The sequence below is a fragment of the Pleurodeles waltl genome, chromosome 3_1 (assembly GCF_031143425.1).
Source record: "Pleurodeles waltl isolate 20211129_DDA chromosome 3_1, aPleWal1.hap1.20221129, whole genome shotgun sequence".
NCBI classification, from domain to species: Eukaryota; Metazoa; Chordata; class Amphibia; order Caudata; family Salamandridae; genus Pleurodeles; species Pleurodeles waltl.
In genome coordinates, this window is record NC_090440.1 from 1,640,845,423 (window position 1) to 1,640,869,114 (window position 23,692).

General features: G+C 42.2%; 1 protein-coding gene across 4 annotated transcripts in view; it reads left to right on the forward strand.

Moving 5' to 3' along the window:
• The window catches only part of DYNC1I2 (dynein cytoplasmic 1 intermediate chain 2), a 384,780-nt gene that overhangs the window by 314,924 nt on the left and 46,164 nt on the right, over nt 1-23,692 (forward strand). For all 4 annotated transcript variants that reach the window (XM_069225329.1, XM_069225327.1, XM_069225328.1 and 1 more), the window contains 2 exons: nt 7,702-7,835; nt 11,287-11,431. In XM_069225329.1, the coding sequence (XP_069081430.1) occupies nt 7,702-7,835; nt 11,287-11,431 (279 nt within the window). The remainder of the gene's footprint in view (nt 1-7,701; nt 7,836-11,286; nt 11,432-23,692) is intronic.

Here is a 23,692-nt window from a genome sequence, read left to right on the forward strand (position 1 = left end):
GCCTGTACTATACAAGTATCTGTAATACATAAATTGTCTGCATCTCTTTAAATCCATTGAAAGGGAAACAGAGTTTAGGTCAGCCATCTTGCCACATGCACCAAGTAATCAAAATCAACAGGGTTCCAAATGTTGTGTCCTCTAGACAATGTAATTGAAATAATTTGAACGGGTTTTACCTTGAAACTACTTTTTCATGTTTAATTGATTTTAAAGCAGAAGAAACTGTGCCTTTTGCTAAGCATTGTTTGTGTTCCTGGATACTGCACACATGTAGATATATTGAGTGTGTATAAATTGAATGAAGCTCATGATGGGGAACTATGTTTAAAACTAAGTAATGTGGCATTTCCAGCCAGCGGTTTGTGTTTTTTCACTGACAAAAACCTAAAACACAGAAAAGTTCCAAAGGTACCATAAAGCTGATTAAAAAGACATAAACAATTTGAGAACATCCTGTTTGATCTTTGATTTCTGTGTTGTTAATCATTTGATTCCCTTTTGTTACCTGCAGAACCCACCACACATAGCTGGAAGTGATTTGGAAAAAAATAGATTTTGCAAATTGCTACATCTTAGGGGGAGATGCATGCAGAGGGTGTACAGTGGGATGCAGATGCCAAAAGGATGGTCTTGTGATCTAAGTGGGCCTCTTCTGCGGTAACACAATAGGAAAGAGTAAAAAACTGCTGCCTCCTGCACCTTGCTTTTTACTGGACACTGATCAAGACTTCTGTGTAAATAAACATGCCTGTGATCCAGGAAGACTATGATTTTGAAAAGTTGGTAAGGGACTAGTTGTTCGGCACCTATACTCCAACTGCAATTGGCAATATAAACCACATTTGAAGTGAAAACAGAAGCTACAGGGTCTGGTACGCATGAACTTTCCACCAATAATTCATTTTTTAGTCCGTTACCTTGACTAGATGAACAACAACATATTTTTCCTTGACCCCTTCCATGTCATTCCTTATGTAGAGTAAGATGGCATAATGTCTGCCTGCCTAAAAGAAGATTTGCACGTATAGCAAGAGATGTAGGAGTTGAAGCTCCTACTTGTCCTTCATTGCCCACTTTTTTTCTTGTCTATCAGACACTACAAACACACTTTTGAGAGGATGTTTGGCAACCAATGGGCTTGTTGGCTGGAGGGGACAAGTAATTTATTTATTCCTTCACATCGAGAAAGATTTCTTTTGCCAAACCTCTGGGTGCTGAGGTACTTTGTTATATTGTTAACAAGTGTTTACCTTTGCGCTGATCCCACACAGCGCACTGGAAAGTTTGTACTAGTTTTGTGGCATCGGGCCTGCTTGGGGCCTAAGAATTCTTCTTGTGGGTGAGATGAAACCTCTTGCATTTGAAAACAGGCGTGGTAGAGGCAGTAAAGTATGCAGGTGGTGAAAAGAAGCCTGCTAAAAGCAACAAAGCCTGTTGAGGATACAAGGAGCTTCATGGTGGAAACAGATACCTGAAAGTATTTTTAAAAAATCCTACTAGAGAGGGTGGATAAGAAGCATGATGGGGCGAGTAGAACTCTGCAGAGCAGGGAGCCAAGACATGAAAGAATGGAGTGTGCATTAGTCAGTGATCGAATTTGCCATTTTCTCGACATCTTTTGTGAGTTTATCAGCTAACTATAGTGTTAGTTCTGAACCTACCTATGCTGCCATTTTTTCATAGTTGAATGGCCTTTTCTAAGCACATCTGAAATGCTTCTGCCAGAGACATTGAGGATGCATGAAAAGTGGACTTTGTGTGGTCCTTGTTACTAATGCGACTGTCCCCCCAAGCTGTGCAGTCAAGTGCTTTTGTATGTGGGACTTGCACCCTCACCTTGACAATGCCTCATAAAGGAGCACAAGACATCGTGGAAGTGTTTTACATTGGCATGTCGATGATTTATATGAATTTAAGGAGTCGGAGGCTTGCTGAAAAAATTCAGCATCTCAAGGATAGCTTGCAAATTAGGTGAGGCCATACTGTGGAAATTCTTTGATAAATCAAGAGGTCAGTTTTCGGTACTGTTTCCATTTCCTTGGCGCATGCTGTGGTGCTGAAACTATTGCAGAGCATGCCATGGCTGTGAGTATGCTTTTGTTCGTGTGGGACAGTCCATGCATTTTCAAGAAAAAATGCAGGTCAATTTCCAAAAGATAGATTTGGAAACTTAAATACAGTACGGCAACCGTGCAGATGTGCTATAAAGTCGATTTGACAAGGTTATGATTGTTGTTTACGTGGGAAGGGTCAATCGAAATACATACTTTTGAAAGTTCGGGGACAGGGTCACTGGAATTATGCGATTGTGCGGCCGCGCCAATGTTTACATCATTATAGATTTGCCGCATTTGCCACATAATCCATCATCTGCCACAAGATCTGCAGATTTTAACAAAAAATTATTTGTTTCTAGCTCAAACAGTTTAAAAGGTACTTAAAATGCAGCAACACGTGTTGCCACGCCGTCAAAGTCTATTTACAAAGCTGGACTGGTCACCTTTCTGTTGCTTATTGCTATATTCTGGCGTTAAATTGGTAGTGATGAGGTGTTAACCATGCCTGAAATGGAAAAATAGAAGAGCAGGTTCACTTTGTTTCTGGGAAGTGCCGGTGTACTCCAATTAAAAGTACTACGCTTTTCATGGGAAGTGCAGGTACTCTCCCTCACAAAAAAAAAAAGTGCAGGTACTCAGTACCGGACAGTACCGGTCCATTTAAAGCACTGGTGTTAACCAAGTTTAAAAATGGTGAAATAATGAAGTAATACTACTACAAAATGTGCAGCATTGTGCCGCATAATTTGCCCTTTATTGCTGCATAATTTACTCAACCCTACCACATAATTTGGCCCACTCCTGACGCACAATTCCAGTGGCCCTGCTGGGTGGATGCTACAAGTGTTGTGTACGTTTTTGCACTTTCTAGAGTTGGCGCAGGAGCTAAATCCTGGTCTAATGATGTCCCTTGGGAGATCAGAACATAGTTGCACAACTTAGTACACGTTTTGTTGTAGTTTTCAATCTTTTCATTTGGCCCGACAGCTTGCGGTCGCCTCGTTGCATTTGTATGTTTACTGTTTCTAGGTGGTTGCAAGCTCCAGTTTCGGTCTCGCTAATCCAGCATGTGTTGACCAGAATCTTGCATTTTTTCGAGCTCTGTGTTTTCGAGTGTCTGAATCTGCGTGACTTACATTTATGGGTCATGTGGTGCTTAAGGTACTAATTTATGAGAGGTAGCAACTTTATAAACTAACGTGTGATGCTTTGATTCTTGGCATAGAAGGTTCTGGGTGTCCTCTATTTTGTGTCACTAACCTGTGATTAGCACATCCATGCCAAGGGGCCTGCCACAACAGTGATCAGTACACCGCCTTTCTCCATCAGTTGGAAGGAGGCCATGTGTTCCTTGAGAGGATACATGGAGCTTGAATAGGAAAGATAAACAGGGGGACATTTCGGAGGTGAATGCTCCAAGAAAAAAACACGTACCATTGTGATATGAAAATAATTAAGGAAATATACATGTTTTACAGAACGGTAAATATTATTGACTGAGTTCAAAACCTGCGTAGCTCAGAGAGCACAAGGCATTTTAAAGTCACTATAAGACTGTTCTTTGAAGGATCATTAGCTGAGGGAATATGCTGTAATAATATAATTGAAAGTAATGCAGAACAATGGGCCGTGTAACTGGGATAAGTGTTGCTTGCATTACAAATTTCAGTCTGTATTCAGAGTTTTGAAATTAGTCACTGTTTTCATCACACAGAAATGGGTACTTTTAATACATAATATTGAGTTTCACGAGCTAATGCTACACTAGATAGTGTTCGGACAGGATGTGATTATAGCTCTTTACACACTTCTTTCTGTGACTGTCGTGATTGCGTGAAAAGCCCCAATCACAATGACCATTTCAATGAAATACTGAACAGTTCAAAATTGCATCGCAATAACAGGCGCTGTGTCACATTTTCCCTGTCGGTAGGAAGCTAAACGTAAACCATTTACAAATGCTTTGTAGCATTAAAACGGGTTTTGCATTATTGGTGTGTCTTTCCACACACTTTGCGTAAGATCTAGCTCAGCCGTGTCTCTGTTCGAGACAACAACTGAGCTTGGATGCAGAGATGCAGACTGAGCTTCAGCGCTCAGTCTACCGTCTCGCTGTGGGACTAGCAAGGCGAGCACTTTCAGTACATCCATCCATCGAGCGGTTCCAGGAGCTATGCCTGACTTCAAGCTATTGTTATTACTTCAGTTCTAGACGTTCTTTGTGTTACTTGAATAAACACAATGGTGGCATTCTTGCACTCAACTCTAAAGTGTTCGAGTTTCAGACTTTATAACGATTCAAAATAATATAAGATCAACCACGAGAAATAGGGCATGTATTTCTAGGAGCCCATCATACAGCATGCATAATCGTGGAATGCGGCGATAGTGAGGTCCTTTGAATCCTGGACATTAGGATAAAAACATAAGGTAAATTACCCGTTCGCCCACCTCACATAACCGATAGCTTTTAGGACCGATGCATTACTTGCATTATTCATAATTATTTTGATGGGAGTGCAGAAAGAAGCAGGAAGCACATATCTACTGTGAACTTCTGAAACTAAGATCGAAGTTGACATCACAGAGATTGAATGGAGGCAAGAATTGTACAAGAATTGTAGTACTGAAGCGACGTGCAGTTTTTTCCTAGACATTGGACTGTTTTCATGATGAATGTGACAGCTTGTAGGATGGGCCTTTGCTGTTTTTGGATCTTGGACTCAGGAAAGTGATTCTGTGTACATTGTGACCACTGATTTTATGCTAATGTTTGTGAGCCTGACACAGCTATCAGTGTATCAAAAACTATCGCTCTCAGTTGAGCTGGGTTTAACAGTGTGACTGTTTTGCACGATATTTTGTACGTTTTTTGTGAATATCGTTCAAAAACAGTCTCCATGAACGAAAAAGTGGGATTCACTTGAAAATACTAAGCCCTGTCACTTATGCCTGGTTCTTGGCACTATAGCTTTTAATTTTATACATCCAGGAGAGATCATTGTCTCAGCTACGAAATCTAAGGGGATTCATGTTACGCAGAATCTTTGCAGCAGGCATCTGACTCGTTTCTATTATACAAGGCATGTCATGGTAAGCACACACGGGCCATGTGCAAACACACAGAACCATGCTGTTGTAGTTAAGACTATGAGTGATACCAGTTGTATCAACTATGATAGTTTGAAGGTTTGCACCATTTCTGATATAATGTTTAATCGATGTGTTAAGTAAGGGATGTTGTCTGCCTAAGTGCCATTGGCATTGAGGGTGCCATTGCGATTATTCACCTTCTTGAGACTGTATAACATTTAGAAAGTCAAATTCAGGACCTTCTGTCAACTTGGTTTGTAATTTTAGGTTCACATCTGAGGTATATCGGTTGTGCCGTAGATGAGTGCTGGAAGCACTACGATCAACCAATAGCTTTCCAAAATTAAAAAAATGGATGGCAAACCATTGGTTGAAGTTAAATACCAACACCAACCATGGAATGCTCAGAATATCTAAAAATGTTAGTTATCATATACCTCAGTTGTCACAAAGGGCTTCTCATAGAAAAACCTATAAAAAGTAATCAAGTTACTGGGCATCTTCTTTGATATAAATGGGATTATCAAGCAGCTGACCTATAATTCAGTAATATGTTTCAGTTGGTATTTATAAAATAATGCAGATCTAATTACAACTCATGAAGGTATTGTAGGTCATTGAATAGGTGGTCGTGGAGAAGTACAATATCACATAACAAGTGCCCCTTGTAAAGTCCTACAACTTCAAGCTGACTTTCACAGGTCTCCTTGTATTCAATTGAGGTGTACTGCACGTCCTAAAATACATGGCCGGGTGCTTTTAGGGAAATGCCTCCTGTCCCCAAGATCCTGCTGGCTTGCTCTCCTCAGAAACTCTTGCATCCCTTTTGCCCTTGAGTCTCAGAGAGTACTGTTGTCCTGCCCCTTTCATGCAATTGCTAGTGCTATGTGCTGCCCTGTACCTTGGCCCCAAAATATATCTTCTATTTTGAAAGAGATTACATGGCTGTCAGCTGTTTCTTAGATCTATTTAGAATAAGGAGTTGATCTGGCTCTGCCACAAACATTCCATCCACTCCTTAAAATCGGGGAACTCAGTAACCAAAAAAAAAAGCTAATGTCATTATTTTGAGCGACAGTGAACTTATATAAGCCTTCCCACATTTACTGCACATGTAGGAATGTGGAGGAGGCGTGATCAAGGGTCCGTCTGCTGGTTACACAGGAATAGCTCTTCTTGTGTTACTGTAACAGAGCGGCAGGCCACCTCTCGGCCCACAGCCTTTCTGCCTTCCTTTAATAAAAGGAGGGAGTCACCGTGAAAAGGTTTATTGAAGATACGTTATATCATTTTCTTATGTCATGGTTGGTTTGATGTCAAACTAGCCTGACACAAGGAAAGTTTCTAAAAAAATTTTTAACTGCACTATTTGTTATGGTAAACAGTTTCGCTGTCTTTAGCCATTTCTTATAAATACCACATCTGGCAATTCTCACTCGTGTAATAATTGGAAGAAATATCAGTCACCCACTGGAAAACTTTAACAGATAAATCAAGGAGCCTCAAAAGAGTTTGCAGAAAAATGTAAATACCGCAGGTGGAATTATGGTTGACGTTCACAGATCTCCATTTACAAATCCTATTGTTAAATGACCCACCCTTGCCCCCGTTTACCAACATAATTTAGTTCCAATATCTTACTTGAGTCCGTTATGCATATTTAGCTCAATTTCATATTACCTGAAAAAGATTAGGTGGTCACTCTTTTCTTACCCTCACAGTTCCAACATGTAATCAGAACCGGGGTGCAGAACATAGAAAGTTTTGTCCCAACAATTCAGATTAAAAAATAAGCGTTGCACTTGCTTAGTTGAGGATGCCCTTCACACGACTTAAATTGATAACTTTATAAACCTTAGCATACTCCGAATCTTGAACTGGCTATAGAATGAGAACCTGCTTTGTTTATAATCCCTAAATATGAAGCGGCCTGACTGATTTAGGCAATTTAAAACCTGCTGTAATACGTCCTGTAACACTGCAGTTCAACTTTTACACTTTAGTACATAGCATCTGAAATGCTATTGTTAATTACTGCCCCATTAAGACTAAATGCAAGTGTCTTCTCACTGAGAACAGCTGGGTGAGTGGGTACAAAACTTTCGTTTCACTTTCTTCTGATTACAATTTTTTTCCGTCCATGTCTACTTATAATGGGTGTCCCTGGTTTAACATTGGGACACAAGCAATTTACTCCCTCGTTAACATGCTGGTTGCAGTAGTCTCCTCGATATGTTACTTTCTCGGTCAACTAAGTATTTTGGCATGTACTAATGACAACATTTACCAAGGAAAAATCCATATCACTGCCGATGCATAGCTTGCGTTCTTCTTTATTGCAAGTGGGTTTAAACGCATGGCTGAAATAAATGTCTTTTTTTAGGGCAACGTCTGTGTTTTATCGAAGGACCAATCGTTTTTTTCAGGTGTAGGGCTTCTGAAGAGAAATGACCTGCAGATACACGGTATTGGGAACCCTACAGGGATACACAGTCAAGTCAAGAGGTCAAGTTTAAAAAAAACATAACCTTCATACTTTTCTCAACAGGATAGCATGGAGCTCGTTCACAAGCAATCCAAGTCTGTTGCAGTCACCTGCATGTCTTTCCCTGTTGGAGATGTCAACAACTTTGTCGTTGGAAGTGAAGAGGGTTCGGTGTACACAGCATGTCGTCATGGCAGGTACGAATAAAACATTAAATCATGTTTTTCCTAGCTGTTGAACTGTCACAGAGATATTTTTAAGCATATAAAAATCTGTGTTACAAGTCTGTGTTTTCAGGACTTAAGGAGAAAAGCATACAGAAATGCCTCAGTTCCAGAGGTTCGAAATATTACTTACCCCGGAAAAAAACGGAATTGACACCATATAAACGTCACCAATCCCACGCAGTTAATCATTACCCAGCCTTCCTGCTGCAAACCCAGAGGCCCATACTTTAGTTTTAGTCATAATACTTTATTTCACATTAGTTGACATTCGTTTTAGTCTGATTGATGCAAAACATAGATTTAGGTTGTGAATACAATGCCTGGATCATTTGGGTAACCTGTGGTTTAAAGCCAATCTAGTTCACAGAAGCTCTTAGATAGTTCCAGCTGACCTAATCAAAAGCCTTCTCAGCATCAACAAAAATGGTCAATATAGGGAAGAGAGCCCATTCCAAAGGGCTAGCACATTTCCCAGTGCCTGTATCTGGAATAATCCCATAGTGGAGGGATTATTCTAGCCAATCTACATAAGCGTTTTTCAAAATAATCATACATTATTTTTAAACAGAAATATACCTATGAGGAAAATGTAGGGTTTGATTCTTATTGTTTCTGGCATTCATTGCAACTGTAGCATCGTCCTTGGATTGAGAGTCAGAAATTGGGAATTGAATCTGGCAACAAAACCTTTGGACTGGTGCAAGAAGTTGGTTTCTGAAGTGTTTGTGTAACTCTAATGGAAGGGTGCCTGGCCTGTTTTATATCATTCTTTAACTTGCAAATAGCAATTGCCACTTTTGCTTTAGTCATATCCTCATCTATTCATTTCTCCCCTTGTTTAATAAAATGGGATGTTACTTGATAAATTCCGTGTTGATTTCCTCATTATTCTCTATCGGTTGCTCTCACCCTGTGATCTTCCTTATCCTTTGGGCTTCTACCTTCATAATTCTAGCCCTTTTGCACTATATCATGAGCAATGTTTGCTTTTTGACGGGCATTCCCGATAATGTTTTGTGGTTCTACGGTTTATATTTGGAAGCCTGGCCTAAAGGCAGTGCAGTGCAATACAATGTGACAGAGTCAGACTATAAGCCCGGTCACTAAAATAAAAGCGCACCCATTAGCAAATAACAGCATTTCTAACATGTAAAGACAGAGGGTGTGATTATGACCTTGGCGGATGGGATACTCCGTCACAAACGTGACGGATATCCCGTCTGCCATATTACAAGTTCCATTATATTCTTTGGAACTTGTAAAAGGGTGGGCAGGATATCTGTCACGTTTGTGACAGATTATCCTATCCGCCAAGGTAGTAATCAGGCCCACAGTGCACATGTGTTTACAAGTCATGGGTTTCACAAGTTTCTGCAGGGAATGCTTTTGGTAATGTCACTCAAATTAACAGTAAAAACGAACCCACAAGATGACAAAACAGGCCTACAAACAACCAAAACAGCCCACACACTGACCTGTCAGACCCTTGCCCTTGAACATTGTGCATGTGTGAGCGTGAATCGGTCATCGGCCAACTCCGTCATCTGTCCTAATAAGGCTAGTCAGTAGTCTACTAATAAATCGAGTGCTAACGTGTGCTATTCAGAGACCTTTGAAAACCTAGAAGTGTAGTATTCAGCACAAAAAAAACAAAAACATGTATAAATATTGAAACTTTTTGAATTAAAGCCATTTACCTTGAAAGATCTTGATTATTGCACTTCATTGTGTTAAAAATCTGTCACCTATAGTGGTGGATGAAAATTCCTTGCAAAATTGCTCTATGGGCTTCCTGTCCAAACGTAACATATGGTGAGCATGCACTTCTTAAAAAAAACAGGATGTCACCTGTCATTCCATGCACTAGCAAACAAATTGTGAGGTCGATCAAATGTCTGTGCACTGCTCTCTTTTTCAAGTCCTGTAATCTTAAAAGTTTGATTTGCATACTTTTTACACACCTAAATTAAATAGAAATGCTTGAAAAAGTAATATGGAGTTGCTGGAGTTAATAATAAAAAAAAATTAAAAAAATCAGGATGTGTGGGAAAGGCTAGCCGAAAGATTGATTACAGAGGATTTACCACTGTTCTTCTTTGAGCAATAGGGCAGGAAAAGTGTTGCAGGGGACCAGGGTAGCGAGACATGAAACACCCACAAAACGTGCATGTTTGTGGGTAGTCATACGTATTTAACATTGTCCTTCTCAGAGACATTAAATTGTTTAATCCATGGTTTCAGTGTTCTATCCATGTAAGTGGCTGGGGCGGATTGAGATTCTGAGCCAGAGATTCTGCTCTGAAAAAGTGTGAGCTGGATTTGGATATTTGAAGACTGTTTGAAAGATATGCATATCTTAAAGTACGTTCCAGTCCTGATTCCATATTAACACCATCCACTTAAAGGCATCCATAGATTTCAGTTCAATTAGACCCATAAGATTAACACTGACTTTAGGATAAAAATGTGTGTTAATCATTTTGCATGCATTTCCAGGGTGGGAATTGCTGCACAAATGTTTGTGAATATTCACAAACGTCTGAGTTTGTAGGTGTTCCACAGGTTTTGACTGCCCATTCGCCTAAGCATCCCTTTGTTGCCTCTTAGTATATTACAGCCAAAAATCAGTACCAGTGATTGTCCACCATACACAGTCCATCCAGTCTGTGGGCCTGGATATCTGCAGGTTCTGATGATGTGAGTAAGAATGCTGACCATACACTTGCAGATTACATTACTAGGCACCCAAGTTCAAATAAAATATGAAGAAAAGTTTGCAAATCTGTCCCTATGGTGTTACTTAATAGGATAAACACAGCAAAAGCTTATAAACTCTTTTTAAACAGCAGAGTAGAACAAAAGTGAATTACAACCATAAATGTAGGGATGCAGAAGCTGGTTTCTATATCTATGGTACTATATCACATGCTTTAAAAAAAAGGCTTCATATCAGGTCATCTAGTAACAAATCCTCTGATCCCAGAGTGAGTGCTGACATTTATCAACCTTTTTGTGGGATCTTTGGAAGAAATGATTACTTTAAGATATTTAAGTGATGTGTATTGACAAGCTTGTAGCCAATGTACAAAGGTGTTTGTAGCATACAATGTTAAATGAACAGTATAGAGATGGTATCCCATGTTCATAGAATAATAAATCTGCAAAGATGTGTGAGGGATAGGAATAGTTTTATAAAGTCAACATTCGTGCTTTTATGAAGTTAGTAGGAAATGTTCCTTTTAACCTTTGTTTAAATGATATTTTTGCATGTTTTAGAAAAGCCTATAGCGAGATAAATCAAATGCAGGCATGTCAGCCACAAAATTATTAGTATAATTTTGGAAAGAAACCTGTGCATATTTGCAATTAAATTTTTTGTAAGTTAAAATGGTACTAATGTGATGTTATGTTTTGAAAACAGCAAAGCAGGAATAAGTGAGATGTTTGAAGGACACCAAGGGCCGATCACGGGTATCCATTGTCATTCGGCAGTGGGACCAGTTGACTTCTCTCATCTGTTTGTCACTTCGTCATTTGATTGGACAGTAAAGCTGTGGTCTACTAAGGTAAACAAATATTTAAATATGTAATATTTGCATTCTTATCATATTTTTTGATACAAGTGAATAATTTAAATAAGCAAAATCACCAAATTATATATTGTAAGCTTAGGAGTGCGGAGACCATCAGGAGAAGACCCAGACATAGTGCCAGAAGTCTGAGTTCTCCGGGTACGAGTGCAAGCAGTCCTGGCTGCCAATGCACCTGCATCTGGATGCAGGAGATGTACACAGCCTGGAAGCATTTTTCAAGGGGACAGTCTTGTGGCACAGGGTAGGCACATTCACATTGAATTAAGACTACCGCCTGTAAATTGTAGTGGAGGGTGATTATGAGTTGATGGGTATTTGTCTTAAGGATTAAAGCCAGCTGAAATCAGGCCATTTGTGACTTTTTGCTTGCTGCACCGTTAGCTTGGAATCTGAAAAGGCACTGAAGTGACGGGTCAGATTAAGCAATCTGATTAGTCTATTATAGATTGGATATATGGTTCAGCAGACTGCTATGAAGAGTAAGGATCTCTGCCTTGGCTGCGTTATTTTTAAAGTGTACAGCGCAGGTCCAGGTTTTTTTATGATGATGGCAGAATGTAGGGCAATGGGTATTATTGACCATAAAGCTTTTCAAATAGAGCTATAAGTCATAATAATATCGGTAGATATTAGTGGCCTAGTTCACAAGGCTGACCCCCACTAGTTCCATGTAAAGATTAAAAATAATTTGAAGTTGGTATGCAGCTGCTGTTTCTAGCAGTTGTAAGATGGACACTATTAAAAATATTTGGGGTAACTTATTTATGAAAGAACATATTTCACCAATTTGTGGCGTAGCTGGAAAGATTTCTGAAGTGAGAGATGAGGTGACTGGATGGAGGAAGGGGGTCAGGGTTTCTGGAAGATACAGGATGTTTTGGAATGATACATGCTTCTAATATGTGAAGAATACTGTCAGTGGGAGGAAGATGTGTTCAGTGTCATAAAGTGGTGAAAACAGTTCTCAATTAACCCTTTTGCTGTGGGTGTTGGCCAATGGCTGAAACCCGCACACTCTCCCCAGTGCGGGTTTTCGGCCATTGGCAGACACTGGGTTTGCAACAGAGGGTTTACCTTTATTCACACCAGGCTCCGGAAAGCTTTTTTTTTTTATTTTTTTAAATCAAATGATAATCGGCATGCAAAGCTGGGGGGAGGGGGCAGATGTGGGTTGTTGACCCTGATCTGCCCCCCTGCGGAAGCAGAAAGCCCACTAGGCCCCAGGAGTCTATTTTTAAATTAAAAATGGAGTGGTGGCAGCTGCCCAGAATGGGCATGGCCATGTTCCCTCCCCTAATAAAAAGGTGAACAGTCTTTCCATCCTTCAAGTGCCCCTGATCTGTCCCCCCCCCCCCCCCCGGGAACAGTCATTCTGCCTCCCCTGGGGGCAGATTGAGGTAATTACCCATGATCTGCCCCACCTCTCCCAAGGACGGAGCAGAAAACCCACTGTGTGGCAGCAGTATAGATTTTCAATAAAATAATGAGGGTTATCTTTCCCATCCTAACATCAGGCCCCACCCTCACCCATAAGATCTCATCTCATCAGTTTTTCTGCTCCTTTGAGGACTAAAGCATCCCATCCCAGTGGGAAACCAAGAGGTCATTTGATTATTTTAGGTGTTGTTTGTATATGTGGGCCAGGAGAGTTTGGCTAACTCCCAATATCATCCCACTTTCAATGATGAAACGGCTGCACTTTTTAGGCATGGATAGACTTCCACCTGGAAAAACCTACCAGACCCAGAGAGTTCTGAAAACTAGATGGGAGAGTCTAGGCTTCTGTACTTTGCATGCATCCCACACCATTTCCTTACCCACCATCCCCTGCAAACCTTAATCGTTGACTAAAAACACATGTTTTCCTCACATTTCTGTGTGGAAAACGTATGGAATGTACAGGGAGCCACAGATTTCCTTCCACACACCATTCCCTTAAGTTTACTGCTAAAAATGCTACCTCACTTGTGTAGATGGGCCAAGAGACCTTGACACAAAAGGACCTGAAGTGCTACGTGGAGAGATCAGCAATGGGGGTAGCTGCGAGATTTGGGGCCAGGCGCGGCTGCCATCCATGGAAACCTACCAAACACAGACATTTTTGAAAAGTAGCCAATCAGAGAATTCCAGGGTGGTGTGCATTGTATGAATCCCATGAACTTTTCTTACCCACAATCCCTGCAAACCTCAAACTTTGCCTTAAATCACACACTTTCCTTACATTTCTGTGATGAAAACTTCTGGAATACACACTATTCTACAAAATTCCTACAATCCAGCATTGCCCCACTTGTGCCGATAAAAATGCTGCACCCTTGAGTGAGGGCCCCCATTGTCCTTGGTTTGATAAGTTCCTTTTGTGGGCTCTAGGACCTAGCCACAGAAGTGTGGCAGCGTTTTTATCAGCACTAGTGGGGTAGGGCTGGGTGGTAGGAATTTTATGGATTTCTGCGGGTTCCAGAAGTTTCCATCACAGAAATGTAAAGAAAATGCTTGATTTCAGGTAAAGTGTGATTGTTTGCATGGAGGACATTGAGAATAAAAAACAAACTCATGGATTCCATGCAAGTTGCTCTATCTTGGAGTCCCCCGGGTGTCTAGTTTGAAAAATGTACAGGTTTGCTAGGTTTCCCTAGGTGCTGCTGGAGCTTGGGCCCAAAATCCACAGCTACCCAATTTGCAAAAAACAGGTCGGTTTTGGGTGAAAAAATTTGATGCATCCATGTTGTGTTTTGGGGCATTTCCTGTTGCAGGCACTAGGCCTAGACACACAGGTGAGGTACCTTTTTATTAGACGAAATGTGGGAGCCTAAAACAGTAGGATATTTGTTATTACTAATTGGATTTCACTGTATTTGTGCCTTCCAAATGTTAGCCAGTATGTAGGAAAGAAGACATTTTGAAAAATACCCTCTAAATCAAATTCAGAGATGTAGCGATAACCACTGCTTCTAAATTCCGTATCTCGTGCCCATTTCAGAAATACATAAGTTATCTTGATACCTATTTTTTTACTCTACATATTTCACCATATAAACTGGTCTATACTTTGCAATATGAAAAACCATTGTACAATGCAGGTCAGTTGTTAGCATGTGGTGTGGTACCTCTGGTCCTTGGAGAACTTACAAACCCTATATATCCCCACAATCCAAAGGGTCTGGCAAACGTAATGGTATATTGCTTTTCTAAATCTGCCATTGTGACTAAAAGTTACAAATTAAAACTTTGTCACAAATGGCTGTTTTCTTCCTACTCGTTTTCACTCTTACTTTATTTCAACACTTAGCTTCTTTGGGAAAACCCTGAGTGTTCCATACATATGACCCCTTGATGAATTAATTAATTTGTTCACTTTTTAGAATTATATAGCTTTCCTGGATCACCCGGGTTTCACACTGGTTTCCACCACAAACTGATAGGTTTGAAAGCACAACAATGGGCTACCAATTTGAAAAATGCCAAAACTGTGGTAAAAAAATAGTTTTTTTGATGCAGCTCTGCATGTTCCTGAAACCATTAGTTGATGCCATTTTTATGAAAGAAACCAGACACTTTTATCCAGAGCACTTCTTTCCTATTTTTCCCCAGAATCTCATAATGTGGCTATTTTCTCAGTCCTTCTAGTGAAATCTGCAAACCCTCGGTACCTTTAGAGTTCCTAGGATGGTGGGGGAAAAAGGCACAAATTTGCTGTGGATACCTTATGTGGACAGAATGTTATGTAGGGCTATTCATGAACTACCCCAAATAGCCACAAAAAAAAAGGGCTCAGCACCGGGGGAGGTGAGTGGCGGTGGAGGATCACAGCAGCTAAGGGGTTAAAGATGTCAGTGCAATGATTTTTGCAGATGAGTAATAATGTTTTACTAGGGAAATTGAGGATTTCATGTTTTATAACCATGAAGCTCCATCACATTGAGGTTGCTAAAATGTGAGTGGCTGCTAGATGAAACAAAGTTTAGATGGGTAGGCAGTGGAGAGGAGCTATAAATCAGGTGAAATGAGCGAGAATATCCATACATGTTTTTATACGATACATATAGAATAGGGGAAAAGGAAATTAGAAGGGCAGAAAAGATGGTAAGAGGTATGTTAGGAAGAGTTCAAGATAAAAAATATTCAAAGGGTGATTTTTAAGATCAGTGAGACTTTCTTGAATATAATGTTGCTTAGTATTGTGGAAAACAAATAATGGAGGAGTTAAGTGTTGTGGTATTGCAGTCATTAAGAAGGTGAGCGTATAAGTATGTTTGATGCTTTGCTTTTCTGTGTGGTCTTGAACTTGGGGGGTGTCATCCATTTGTTAGTAAAAAAAAAAAAAAAAAAAAAAGCATGTTGTTGACTGTTCCATATAACTGTATGAGAACACTGTGGTTACAGCGGTTAGCAGAGGACAAGACTTTGATGTCCTCCGCACCACCTTTGTAACATCTTGTACGCCACACAAGCGGAGGAAATCCTTCAGTTGCTTTCAATTGTGCCTCTCTGTAGTGGGTCCCTGGTTGGGGATCATCTCAAGACTGCGATCCACAAGCCGGAATCCACCACTACACATCAGGGAAGGGGGAAGGCTCCCTCGGGCATAAGCAAGTGGTCCCCCACCCAATAAATAAACCTTTCTGCATCAGGATGTGATTTGAGGGATCTACTTCCAATCTGTCCTCCCCAGGGGAGGAGTGAGACAAAAGCCCACTAGACACCACGGATTATACATTAAAGAAACATCAGTGGGCCTTAGCACAGAGTCCAGCCCCCACCCCTAAAGACCTCAACAAACTTTTTTACCCCTCCCTGGGAAGGGCGGATTTGGGGGCTGGTGGGGGACAATAAGCCCACTAGGTACTAAGGAATGTATTTGTTTTAAATAGGGTGTGGCTGGTCCATACTGCAGTTGAACCCTGCCCACGCCCGTAATGGCCCCAACATTTTTCTAACCTGTTTTTTTGCAACCACAACATATATGGGAAGATTGAGGGTTTACCCCCAATCTACCAACATAGGGGGATTTGAAAGCCCACCAGGGTTGGGTGCAGAATCTTCTTGACATCAGTCGCCACACTGCAGTATCAAAACAATATGTTTGCCCCCCAGGAGAGGTTTAATGGGGCCTGGTTTGAGGATAAGGGGGTTTGGTGTTACCCACATTGTGCCAGTCCATATGTCAAAAAGGTGCCCAAAGCAATTCCAATTTCCTGTCATTTGCCATCGTGTCGCATGGGTTCTGTCGGCCCTGGGTCAGCTAGCAGCCAGAGAACTGTACCAGCCTTAGACTTCTATGAAACCTAGAAACCGAGGAAGATCCAGTGTGGTGTGGTTTGCATAGATCGCAGCTGGTTTTCTTACCCACAGTCAAATTGTGAGTCAAAAGCTATTTTATTCTTATTTATATGACAGAAAACTTCTAGCTAATGGACAAAGCTTTACCAGCCTGCAGTCCCACAATTCCCCTGATTTAAACACTGCTTCCCACTTGCGGGTGGACCTGATGAACATAATTGGAAAAGACCAACTATAAACATGTAAAGACATTGTTGACAGCACATTGACTTTACATGGTCCAAGTGTTGACCAGTTCCTATTGGGACGATCAGCACATCCACACAATTGGAGGATTGGGAGCAGTGTAAGAATGCTAGGTGGTAGGAATTTCGTAATTTTGTGGCTCCCTGCAGATTCCAGGACTTCACCTCCCAGAAATGTGATTGCAATGTGTGATTTATAGCCAAAGTCTGATATTTATAGTCCATTGTGGGTGAGAAAATGTAGTGGGATCCAGGCAAGTCACATAATCTTGGGTGTCCAGTTTTCAGAAATGTTTGGATTTGATACGTTCTCCGTTATTGGATCTTTCATAGTTTTACATGCTTGAATTGTTCCCTGTCGTCGAAGTGGGAGCCCCACAGTACAATATTAAAGCAGTAGATATTATTATCATAGGCTATAATGCCAATGAACAATCACTTTAATAGCCTATGTCCTTTTTTGAAAAGGACCAAACTTGAACTATAACCAGTCAGGCGATAGCACTCTGTGGAACACTTCCAAGAGAGGCTGAGTTCCTCAGATTTTTTACCGCACGTCGTGTGAAAGGGAGTCTCAATGAGCTCTGCTCAGTTTCTTCAGCTATTACTTCTTTTTGGGTCATCTAAGATTATATTTCCTATTTTCTCTCTCTGACCCTGGCACTAATATGTGAGAGCAGCAATAAAAAGGAGAGATTACACGCTTAAGACAGGTTTGTATTTACTATCTTAATCCCACCACAAGGTAAATGACTACAAAATGTCTAACCTTTTCCAGTAAAACTCTCACTTATAGAGAGATGAGGCTATTATTGTGGCTACTGAAACTTAAATCTGTCAGTTATGATGAGGAGGACACTGAGGGTTCCTTCACCTGAAAGGAGAGATCAAGGGGAGAGGTTGCTCCAGAGGCATGCAGAAAGCCATTAAAAAAGACTCCCCATGTTTCTTTAAAAGGCACGTCTCGGAGAGAGAAAAAGGCAAAAAACAGCATCATATCCTACAATTCCCTCTTCAGTCCTTACACTACATCAGGGAAATATTCTTCAAAAGCCAGTCATGGTGAAACATAAGCTGACAATGAGATGTCTACGGCAAAACCACCTTCAAAATCTTGTCTACGATAACCTTGTCTACGATGGTCGCCTACGATAACCTCATCTACAGTAACCTCATTTACAACGGTTGTTGACAACTGTTGTCGACGATGGTAATCTCCGATAACCTCGACTACGAAGGTTGTCTAGGACAACCTCATCTATGAAAGCCTTGTCTACAACGGTTGACGATGACATTCAGCTATGATAGCCTTGTCTACGATGGCATCACCTAGGACTACCTCATCTAAAAGATGGGCTCATCTACAATAACCCCATCCATGATTGCATCGTCTACGATAGCCTTGTCTACGGCAATCTTGTCAACACTACAAACAACGGTGAAAACACTGTTGTTGTCATCAAAAACCAAAGGCACCACATAGTCCATCATACCTTAATGTCAAGAAAGAAGGGGATTTATATGAGTGTGTCTGCAACAGGCAGCAATATATGGTAAAGCAATATGTGGAGCCCTTTCCCCACTGAGCTCTGCTTTCAACTTCAGAAGGCATGGTTTAGGTCCCTGTAGCTCTAGTACTAGACCTACAAGGCATGTTACAGGATTACTACAAACACTTTCCTGAGCCTGCAAGGTCAATTCATCTCCAATATGTCAGCATCATCCGATGCTCCTGCCACTACTATAATGACCCTGGTGTCAAATTTTGCTGTGCTTCCTTGGAAACACCCGTTCACCTCAGATGATGATAGAGAGAAGGTAACATATACAATACTGAATTTGTTTTCCATACCCTCATGGAACAGACGGCCAGATGTTTCCAACTTCCAATAACAAACAAGCCGTGAGAGCTATTCAAATTGTTTTTTTAAGCAATATTTGTATTTGCTTTTGTAATCAAACATAGCAAAATGCCCAGATTGGCCGAAGCAACAGCAATGACAGCGGAGTGGAATTCTTTTACGTATTGTGACAACTATACAACATACTACTTTATCATACAAAATTGAGCCCCCCACTTTCGAAGAGGCTGTATACTGGATCCTGCTATTTTGTCAGTGTTGCGTTCATTGTTGAGGGTGCTCCCTCTTGAGACTCCGCCACCCCCCCCCCCGCCTCCTGCCCCCATTTTGCTTATAGTATGATCTACAGGGGCCCCATGTCTTGAAAAACATCTTTGGGCAGCCTCTTGCTTTATATGTTACTTTTTCAGCCATCATGTAGAGATGCATTCATGCCCTTCATTCCCCTATTGGTGTCTCTGGGGTCCCCCAGTGTTTTGTCATGTCTTTCTTTGCCACCACCAGGCCCAAGCTACTGAATAGGAGTTTGGGTCATGGTATTTCTATGTCGGTAGGTATTCCTAGTAAGGCGTACTTGGGACCTGGTGGGATCTCTTCCCCTAGTATTGCACCCAGTTCCCCCAGGATGCTAGCCCAGTATGTCTGGATGCCTGGGCAGTCCCAGAGTGTATGTGGGAACGTTCCTGTGTCTGCCCTACACCGTAGGCAGCTTGGTGACAAAGTCCTCCCAAATTTGTGTAGACGTGTCCTGTCTTAATAGATCCTGTGAAAGATCTTAAATTGTATTAGCCGTAGTGAGGTTTTAATTGCCACCTCTTGCGGGTGCATTAGGGCTGCCTCCCAGTCTGTGTCGTCCATGATCCCAACTCTCCTTCCCATTTTTCCCTCAATTTTCTTAACGTGTCTGCATGTTATTATTGATTGTTTTGTACTTCCTTGAAATTGCTTTCCCTTCCAATTTCCCCTGGAGCAGTCTCTCCTCCAATGGGGCAAAATCAAGAAGTACTGCGGAGTCAAGTTTCTCTGCCTGCCAGGCATGTGTGAGTTGTATGTATTTATAATGTTGAGAGGGGGGTCAGCTGGTATTCTTTTTTGCAGGTAGTCCAACATCTTAAGCACTCTATCCTCAAACAAGTCACCCAGTTTGGTAATCCTGATCGTGTCCTATTTCCCGAAGGCCTGGAGTTTCTCAATCTTCCTCAGGCAGGAGCCCTCCCACAGAGGGGTTTGTCGTGTGAGTTTTGCATGCCATCCCATCCATTTACCTGCCTTCTCCCAGGCCTCTTTGGTCAACTGTGTGGGCGTCAGCAATCTTTTTTTCCCCTCGCCCCCCGTACAGGTTATATGTATGATTTATGTTCAGACTGGCTGCTCTCCAGCATGTATGTGGGGTGATCCCCAGGTGCATGTTCCCAGTCCTTGATAGCGATGTGTGCGGCACCCAGTAGTGTGCCTGTATGTGTGGGAGGGCAATCCCGCCATTGGAGTTGCTCTGAAGTCCCTGTAAGGCCACCCGGGTGTTCCTCCCATTGCATAGCAACCTGCGGACTTCTCCTTTGACTCTGGTAAAGGTATCTTCTGGAATTCTGACGTATGTGTGTTGTAAGGTAAAGGCAAGCAAGACGTCAGGATACTCAAAGGTGTTCCAGGTTTCTTCATTTATTGAAATTACAAAAGTACAAGAGAGATAAGCATCCCAGCCTCCGCACCACCTCTCAAACTCCCTCAACATTCTCCTAGAATCCTTAACAGGGTTCTAACAAGTTAACATTCTAAAGGAGTCCCCGATACAACAATGTGTTTTGAAGAGCATAAAGTAGTTTTGGTAGGGTGATCATCTTGTACATTGCAGCCCTGCCAAACAGTGTTAGTGGCAGGTTCCGCCGCTGCTCTGCATCTCTATGAAATTGTGCCAGGACCGTCTGGATGTTCAGATCAAGGCTTTGCTCCCGGTCTAGCATCACATATTTCCCTAAATATTTGAATCCCTCCCTATCTATACGTAGGTTGTCTGGGAGTTCCAGCTGCTCCAAGGCGCCTCCCACCCGATAGAGGCTTGATTTGAATCAGTTAATCCTGTAGCCAGAATGGGTTCCTTAGTTCTAAAATTTTCGAAACACCCCAGACTCCTTTGAACTGGTGATGTATTATAGGATGTTGTCAGTGTACAATGAGATCCTTTCATCCCCTCTCTCCCTCTCTTGTATGCGAAAGTCCAAAATGTCAGGGTGGGAGTCAACAACGCAGGCCAGGGGTTCCAACATTAGGGCGAACAACAGTGGGGAGAGGGGCATATCTCTCTTGTACCACTCTCAGTGGGAAAGTCCGCTGGTGATATTCCATTTACTCTGACTGCAGCTACTTGTTTTTGTTTAATAGCTCTATCCATACCAGAAATTTGGGTCCCGCCCACATTTTTCCATTGTTTGCACAATGGACCGCATCAACCACCTTCTAGGCGTTCAGGGGGAGTAATTTGTAGGGTTCTTCTCTTGTTCACAGAGCATCCATCCAGTTGTGAAGCCTTCAGATGTTAGACCTTGTTGACCTGTTGGCATGAAGCCTGGTTGGTCCTGGTGGATCAGGGAGGTTATGACTGCTATCTGTCTCATAGCTAGTATCATCGCTAGAATCTTTGTCTCAGTGTTAAGGAGGGAGATCGGGCGGTAGGAGATGCATATAGTGGGGGATTTCCCGGCCTTCGGGATGACCACTACTGTGGCTTTCGGAAGATCTTGCAGGACAATACCCACCTCTCTGGCTTGATTAAACATGGTAAGGAGGTATGGACTCAGGATGCCGGCATTCTTCTTAAGGAGTTCTTTGGTGTCTTTCCCAGTCTCAGTTTGCATATGACCTTTTTGACCTCAATTCCCTTTCAAGAGATTCACGGGACCCGCACCCCTGCCAAATAGTCCTCTATTTGGGATGCATCTGGTAATGAGCATGCTTGGTAGAACTCCCTGTAAAATCTTGCAAACTCGCTAGCTATGCCCTTGTCAGTGTCCTAGTTTTCATTGTTGGTCCCCTGTATCTTGTGTACCCAGAGTGCCTCTATTCCCTATCCTCCCTAGCTATGCAAGTAGTCAACCTGCTTTATCTCCTGCGTCGGACAAGCGAAGTTGTGTTTCTAGTGTCTAAGACTCTGCTTCACTGTGCACCATCTCATGATAATCCTTACGCAGGAGTATAATCTTACGCAGGATGTGTTGGTCCATGTCTGTCACTGAGCCCCTTTCCAAGTCCAACAGCTGCGGTTCCAGGGTCTCTATTTCTAATTTCTCCCTTTTTTTCCTATAAGCTATTATATTCTGAACCCTGTCTCTGAGCACTGTCTTGTAGGATTCCCAAAGCATAATCGCCTCCATGACTGAGTCTTTGTTTTCTTTAAAGTACAACTCAGTGTCTACCTTAATCTCATGGGCAAACCTCTCTTCCTTCAATTCCCAAGCATTCAGCCTCCAGTGCTCCCCCCCCTGGGGCGAGGTCCACTCCCAGTTGCAAGCCAGAGAAGTGAATGGTTGGACAGCCCTCTTGCCAGATATTCTGCCTCTACTATTTCTCCCACTTCCCCACTGGGACAAAGATGTAGTCTAAGCGAGAGAAGTGCCTGGCCTTCGGGTGGTGACGGCACCAGAGATCTCTCAACCCCAGTGACCCCACATATCCAGCCAAGGGAGCTCCTGTGTGTGTATTGGTGCAGCAATCTTTCTCTGGGCTAACCACATTATGAAAAAGTCACCCCTATCAAGTGAAGGGACAAGCTTTTCTCCAAAAGGATCTCTGCTATTTTGTTGAAAGTCGGTTGTTGTAAGCGTGGTGGGGCACAAATACTTGACAAGGTCACCTTCTTTCTTCCTCATATCCCTTTGACGGCTACATTTGTGCCATTCGGTTTCCTCCAGGTCTTTTCTATGCTAAATGGGGGAGACTTCCTGATCAGAATAATCACCTCTCGGGAGACAGTAGTGAATCCCAAGTGAGCTAGCAGGGTCTATGCCTCTCTACCGAGGAAGCTAAAGTGGGAACCACTCAGATGGGTTTCTTGAAGCAGAACCACGTTTGGCTTGTGTGTCTTTACGTATGTTGCTACCAGTTCCTGTTTGACCGTGTTGCCTAGGTCATTCACGTTCCAGGACATGACCGTGTATCTGTTGTTATCTCTTGCTATTTCTCTGGCCATTGATCCTATGTGTCTCTATTTGGGCATCGGTGTTGTGTGGTCCTCTGTTCTATCTGTCATTGCATTGTATTCCACTTCATGCTGAATGCCCCAACTCTCCCTTCCCAAATGTGTTAGGAACTTGACCCTGAAACTCCTCCCACCCCTACCTTCCTCTGTGAGCATGGTTATACCCAAACATGTTAAACTACTCATCAGAGGGATCGGAGAGGTCTGTAGCTTCCCACCCTTACCTGCTGATACCACATCCTGTAACTTAGTGTAACTTGGTTGGAGCTGGACGCCCCTGTGTGTGGCGGCTCAGAGTTTGTTTTTTAGCAGGAGTCCATTTTGCTCCAGCTTGTTGGACCGGCACGGCTGGGTGGGGCACAGCCGTGTGCCAGTGTCAACAATTCAATGATCTATAATGTCTCTGCGCAGGCGGATGTTTTGCTGGTGGGCCACGGAACCCCTGGTCCATTGGAGTCATGCTACAGGCTGTCTGTGGCAACCACAAGAGGATTATGGTGTCGGTGCCCTTTTCCTGAGGGGTCACTCGATGAGGACATCGTCATGTTGATCACTTTACTTTTCTTTGTGGCTATTGATTGGTCCCCCTCTGAAACTGATGATTGTGTAGTGTGTCGGACTTTTGGCTAGGAAGGCCACTGTCTCGATTGGGGTA